At 44.5% G+C, this 6,905-nt stretch overlaps 1 protein-coding gene across 3 annotated transcripts in view; it reads right to left on the bottom strand.

Annotated features, from left to right (window-relative positions):
- Positions 1–427: 427 nt before the first annotated feature.
- The window catches only part of TENM3 (teneurin transmembrane protein 3), a 793,331-nt gene continuing 786,853 nt past the window's right edge, over positions 428–6,905 (bottom strand). For all 3 annotated transcript variants that reach the window (XM_049864999.1, XM_049864997.1, XM_049864998.1), the window contains exons 27-28: positions 3,528–3,658; positions 428–1,334 (exon numbers count right to left, since the gene is read on the bottom strand). In XM_049864999.1, coding sequence (XP_049720956.1) covers positions 579–1,334; positions 3,528–3,658 — 887 coding nt within the window. In that variant the 3' untranslated portion in view covers positions 428–578. The remainder of the gene's footprint in view (positions 1,335–3,527; positions 3,659–6,905) is intronic.

The raw sequence follows: 6,905 nt of genomic DNA, 5'->3' as shown, positions 1-6,905 counted from the left end.
CATGTCAACATTGTAAGATCCGTTACAAATCCCCGCCGTCGCAGGGGTCACTTGTGCCAACGTCCCCTTGGGAAGCGGCACAGGGAAGCAGTTGGTCTGTCTATGAACAGTGACTTGGCCCCACATTTGAAAATCCACAGAGATATACAGCACACCCTATGCAGAGACTACTTCTTGTAAGCAAAGGTCAACGATTCGGTCATGTTGGGAAACACTACGAATTTTTACCTCAGTTAAATACAGGGCCGCAAAGGAACAGCCAGCCTACCGCCGGAGGTTGAGGCCTTTTTTTTCTTTAATTTTTTTTTCTCTTAAAACTTTCAGTCCAACAGAGTGCAGCGATACGCATATGTAAACATATTCTTTAAAGCCGATCACCTTTAAGGTCATTCAGAAAAAAACTTGTTTTTGTTTTTTTTTTTCCGGATTTTTTTTTTTTTTTTTTTTTAATAGCAGTCTCATTCTCCTGGAAGGCTCTTCTGCCCGGAGAGTCCGATTCAGGCTGCGCGACGGGAGCGTCTGAGCAGAGGTGCGGTTTAGGCTCGGAGCCACGCAGCCCGCGCCCGGCGGCCAGGGTGTTACCTCTTGCCGATCTCGCTTTGCCGGAGGAACTGGATGTTGTTGGCGCTGTCGGCCAGCTCGGGGTACTGCTCCACCGAGAGTACGTAGTACCCGTCGTAGCCCTGCACCTTGCCGGCGCTCAGCAGCTGCCGCTTCTCGCCCTCCGTCCAGAGGCGCGCGCCCTCCTCGCCGTCGCGCACCCGCTGCTGCTCGCGCGCCCAGGCCCGGGCCAGCGCGCGCTGCCTCGCCTGCTCCAGGATGCGCGCCTTCTCCTCGTCCAGCGTCATGCCGTAGCGCACGTGCAGCGCCAGCGCGCCGAACTGCATCTCCACGTCGGCGAACCTGCGAGTCCTGCCGTTGACCACGGTGGTGGACTGCGACACGGTCACGTTGATGCCGTTCTCCAGGGCCTTGCGCCCGCTCGTCAGCCGCAGCGTGCCCAGGTCGCTCTCGGGCGTGGTGGTCTTGATGAAGTAGTGCGTGTCCTTGCCCTCGATGGTGAAGTGCAGGTTCTCCAGGTAGAAGGCGTTGTTGAGCACGGCCGCCACCTTGATGCAGTCCTCGTTGGCGATGTTGAGCACGTTGGTCTGCACGCGGCCCTGGCTGACGGCCAGCATGACGCCTTTACCGATCAGCGACTTGACCGTGGCGAACCACAGCCACGACTGCTCGCCGCCGGCCTTGCGCCTGCTCACCTGCACCTCGGCCATCTTCCCCAGGGACAGGAAGGCCTTGGCCTGCCTCGCCACTTGCTGCTGGACTCCAAAGATGGGCTGGAAGGAAGAGAGAGACGGCATAAGGCACATCTGGACCCCGTGCTGGCCGAGGAGCCAGGCTTTCTGGCGAGGCTTCCGCCCCTGTCAAGAGGCGCGACCTCAGGGAGAGCACCAGGGCCTTTATTAAAGCCTCACCTGCATCTTTAGAGATGGAATAGCTTAAAAAACCCTGGGTGGGGGAATGCATTCAAGCTTCCCTCCCCTCAAGTTGATCCAAATGTTTTTTGAAATATAAAAAAGGTAACTCTACCCTGTATAAAAAGCATAAAAGCTTTTTATTTTGTAATAAACATAAAACCAAAATATTTTTGTTTTTAGGTTGTCTCTTACAATATCTAGATGCTCTTTTTCCACACCTGCCCCCCTTGGGGAACCCAGCTTGTCAGGTGTTCCCTCCCAGCAGCTTTGTCCACAGCAGGCTGAGGAGAAAGCAGCATACAGAGATAAGGATTTGAAAGGCTGGGCGTGCCCAGGGCCACACCACTGGGTTCCGCTTTACACCCTTTGAAATGCCTGCGCTTTAATTTGGGTAAACTCTGTTCCCTCACTGGGCGAAGGCAGTTTTCAGCTGAATTCCACCAGAACAGCTGCAGAACTAAAAGGTACTAGCTTGAGTGGACCGTGGAACAGCTGGAAATGAGTGTTTATGACTTTAGGAAAACAATTATTTTCACGGACAGGGACAGTGTGCCATCTACATTGGGAAATGTTTTAAATTGGGGGCATCATAACTCAGCCATTTCTTCTGCTACCAGATGTTTGTCTGGCCAGTTTTTCCCAAATGGAAACATCGTTTCATCTGCAGTACTGAAAGAAACATTTGTTTTTCTGCACTTGGGGCAGCCTCAATGTCTTTGCCAGCGATTCCCTAAGCTGTCCTTATGCTGTGCTTCTCTCGACAGAGAACTTGAACCATATTTAAAAGGCTGCCTAGGAAAAAAAGCTGGCAAGTTCATTTGTACAATTAGACTTAAGTGTCTTCAGACATGTTGGGAAGTCGTATGTAATTAGGACATGCTTCTTCAAACACATTAGGAAACATCAGTATGTCTTCATGGCCCTTGATCAGGGTAGATATATTTGCAGTGAGAAGTGTCAGAATGGCTCCCAGACCTTTGAGACTCGATCAATTTTGCTTTTTAAATGTAAAGGTGACATCTGAAAAAGGAATTGCTTTTAGGTTAAGTGTCAAACATGTACCAGAAAACAGCGGAAATGGCACCGTATCTACTGTGTGTGTGTGTGTGTGTTTTAACCACGATGGCCTCCCCTCTTCGTATGCATTGAAATGAGAGGAAATTGCTCAAGGGGGGAAATTAATCTCTCTTAGAGACCCCGTACTCTCTCTCCTTATCGTTATGGGGTAACCCAATTTCTCAATCTCTAATTATTCTCGCTTTAAGCTAGAATTCTGGTGTTTTGTGGTGCAGTCCTTTCTGAGCTCAGAGTGGTGGGAATTAAAAGTGCCATTTTCTGAAATGGCAGCTTTGACTTTGTAATTTTCGTTCTATTTCTGTTATTTCTCAAAACAGCTATAGGCCTCCTGATCTGTTATTTTCAGGAAAATTCCATAAACACGTGGCTGCAGGGGGAAACTTGACCACAGGACGTTTTATTTTTAATCTTCGCCCATGAAACACTGCTAATACTGTAAAAAAGTTGAACTTTGTGGCATTGTTGTGGGTTGCTAATCTGCGATATGCATCCTCTGCCCCTCCTGTTTATTGTGCTTTTGCCTTCAGGTCCCAGGTGCCAGAAGTGTACGTTCATGGGCTTCTCTGAAGAAGCCCTACACTCAAAAACAAGCTTCTGCCTTTTATTACCCTTTGATAATGATTTTCTGTGTTTTTATTGGCATCACTAAAACCAGATTTAAGCCAGTTTAACAGGCTTCTGGTCTGCAGGACAGAAATGCGGAGGAAATGTTTTTCTTCTCTAAAAGAGTCAGAAAATTAAAAACTGTCTTTGGTACACTCATAGCAACCCTATAGGACAGAGTAGAACTGCCCCATAGAGCTTCCAAGGAGCGCCTGGCGGATTCGAACTGCTGACCTCTTGGTTAGCAGCCATAGCACTTAACCACTACACCACCAGGGTTTCCTTCACAAGGGTAGTTTGATTAAATACGGGTAAATAAGACACCAGTAAGCCACTTAGCACCTTTTCATCGTTTTGCTTTTCGTTTCTTACCGGGACATCATCCCATTGCTGACTCTTCACAAGTTCGTAAGAGGGCTCTGTTAAGTCAAACTTGGGAACGGGGAATCCAGGAATAGCGTTGTGCAGGTGGAAGCCAAACGTCACCAGCCAGCTGTTAACATCTAGGAGAAAAATGTTCAGAATGAAAGGTGTTGGAGTTTATTTTGTGCTTTTATAAATTTAAATTCTTACCTTACAAAAAAACAAACCCAAAAAGCCAAGGTTATGTAATAACCTGAAAAAGAGCACATGTTTACCTTTAGCCTACGCTTGGAAACCTAGTGTCTGTTTTTAGACGTGAAGACAATAACCTCCACAGCAGAACCGTGGCAAGCACTACAGAAAACGCAGAGTAACAGACACTCACCTAGACTGGACAAACAGCCGTATGCACTAAGTTGCATCCTGTGTTGGGAATAGTGATTAAAAGAGCAATAACGATGCACAACAGCATGAAAAAGACATAGTTGTAGAAAACAAACGAAATTTGCAGCTAGTAAAAGCTGGTCTTAGATGGAAGTTGTGTGTTATTAGCCTTCAAAGCGATTGCCCAGGGATATGTGGATTTTCACAGCCCATTTTCTATTAATAAAGATCCTGAATTGAGAGTATTAAAATTAACCGTTGATTCTTAATCAAAGATGAATGCTGAAAGCTGGCAAAACCGGCCGAGGGCACAGAGGTTCTGATTACCATCAGCTATGACTTCAAAGGCTTGCTGTGCACAGGTGGAGACAAACTTCTTGGGGAAGGAACCTGCAAACCTTTCAAATGGTATTTTAAAATATTGCCATGTGACTCCAAAAGCCATTAAGCTTAGAATAAACCTTTTATTCTATTCTGGAGGTTATAATGTTACAGAACTACGCAGCAGGCCTGCAGGTTTATGAGTACAGTTGGGTGTAGATTATTTTATGTATTAAGCACATTGCTGGAAAATTTGAAATTGCATTTCACCTAATATATTTGATGCTGTTCCATCTCTCTTTTGATGTTTTTCAGAAAATGCTGCCACGACATTCTTTGCAGTCCACGTTGCTAGGAGAGGATGAATTTAGGAGCTGTGGGCTTTCTAGCCTTGCAGTCAGCCCGTCAACACCTCTTAAATAACCAGTGGTAAACAGCTGTCAGGATGATGGAGAGCTACTTGTTTCCCATTTCCTCCTCTAGGGCACAAGCTTTCACCTCATCCCCAGGCTGGCAGGTCCTTTGTCCAGGCATCATATGGCTATGAAACCAGTGGTATTCTCCCTACTTTAAAAGGGCTAGTGGTGAGGGAGAGAAATCCCAGGTTCATTGTGTAGGATGCAAAGTGATACATTTTTTGTGAGAGTGTATATAAAATTACAAGGGAAACTTATGTTTTGTGGAAAATTTTTTCTCCCAAATATTGAAGTATTTGGGACAAAGGTTTTCCTATTCTGAACAAAGGCTGGGTAACAGTAAAAATCAGAAGGTCTTAAGTATTGAAAAGTATTGCCAAAGTAATGGGACTTGAATGCAGATGGTTACTGAAAAACCCTGAATGAGAATACCATAAGGATGGTAAAGGATGGGACTTTCAGCTGGATCTCACTGAAAAGAAATAGAAAAGCTTAGCAGTCTGGAAAAGTAGGAGGCAGATGTGAAATGAAAAGGGCACAGCATTCTGAGAGCTGTACTGAGAACCGAGAGAACACGCATCTCAATACACCTCAAATATTGAGCTAGAAAAGAGGCAGCCTGGAGGAGCGTCTAATACAAGTCAAAACAAAGGAAAACCAAACCAAATCGAAACAAACAAAAAAAAAAAGAAAAGAAAACAGGAAAGAACTCGCTTTCTGGAAACATAAATGTGGTGGAGAGGTTAATTATGGTAGTGTAATTCAGGACTAAAAGGTGGAGGCAGAAGGACCAGCTTTTTGGAGTAGAGGATGAATGAAGTCAGCTAACTTATGGGAACTAGAGTTGTCCTTGAAAGGATCTCGTCTCCATTTTACATCTTGGCCGTTCTGTGGTGGCAGAAGTGGGATTGATTTTTTTTTTTTAATATCTGTACAAAACTAAGGCAGTAACATGCACTAAACTTGGAAAGATCTTAAATCTATACTCCAAAAATTACCCTAACTGGCAGAAAAATTAGTATGCCTGTTAGTAATGTCACTGTTCAAGAGCTGCACTAAATGGCAATGAACACAGTGGTGTAAGAGGACAGAAGGGGTGAAAATAGAAGCAGGGTCCACTGGCTAAGTGTCTGATGAAAGAGGTGGCTTCATTATTGTTCTGAGGTGATGGTGATGAGGAGGGACTTAGAACTCTCCCAAGGATGAGATGGTGTGCCACAATGTTTTGTTTCATATTGATTCTCTCCATTAGAACTTTACATATACTATAAAAACCAGTATTACACATTTGTAAGGTAGTTACTATTTACAAAGCAGGATTACATGTATTATTGTATTTTATAAGTAGCCATTTTTAAACCCATTTTGTAGGTATGGAAACTGAGACACAAAAAAAATTACATGACTTGCCTATAAAGCCATATACAGTTTGTAGGACGAGAGTTGGGATGGAACTTCAGTTTTGGGATTCTAAATCCCTCATTCTTTCTGCTTTCCCATGTCACTTCCTTTCCTTAAATGACTGAATTCCATGTTTGTTATGGATTGAATTGTAACCCCCAAAGATATGTGTTGTAAATCCTGACCCCTATACCTGTGGTTATAATCCCACTTGGGAATGGGTTTTCCTTATTATGTTAATGAGGCAGTATTAGTATAAGGTGTGTTGGTTAAGTGTTCGGCTGCTAACCGAAAGGTTGGCGGTTTGAACCCACCAGCCCCTCTGTGGGAGCAAGATGTGGCAGTCTGTGTAAAGATTTACAGCCTTGGAAACCCTATGGGGCAGTTCTACATTGTCCTATAGGGTCTCTATGAGTTGCAATCAACTGAACAGCAGTGGATTTGGGTTTGTGTGTTTTAAATCCATCTTTGCTCAGATAGAAAAGAGCAAATTAACCAAGCAAGCAAGCAGAGATGGAGGAAGACAGATGCCAAGCCACATGGAGATTGCTGAGGAACAGAAGCTAAAAAGAGACATGGACCTTACTCCACAGCCAACAGAGAGAGAAAGCCTTCCCCTAGAGCTGGGGCCCCACATTCAGACTTCTAGATTCCTAACTGTGAGAAAATCAATGTTTGTTAAAGCCATCCATTTGTGGTATTTCTATTATAGCAGAAACTAACTATAAATAACCAAGTTATCTGTAACTAACTAACTATAGATAACTAAGACAATGTCATTTCAGAAAATTGTGGCCTTGGGCATGTCAGACAGACTAGGAAAGAACAAAGTATGCCTTAGTTTCCCTTTCCTTTTATTTCTCCA

This window comes from Elephas maximus, chromosome 21, assembly GCF_024166365.1.
Source record: "Elephas maximus indicus isolate mEleMax1 chromosome 21, mEleMax1 primary haplotype, whole genome shotgun sequence".
In the NCBI taxonomy this organism is placed as follows: domain Eukaryota; kingdom Metazoa; phylum Chordata; class Mammalia; order Proboscidea; family Elephantidae; genus Elephas; species Elephas maximus.
This window is presented reverse-complemented; position numbering and strand designations above follow the sequence as displayed.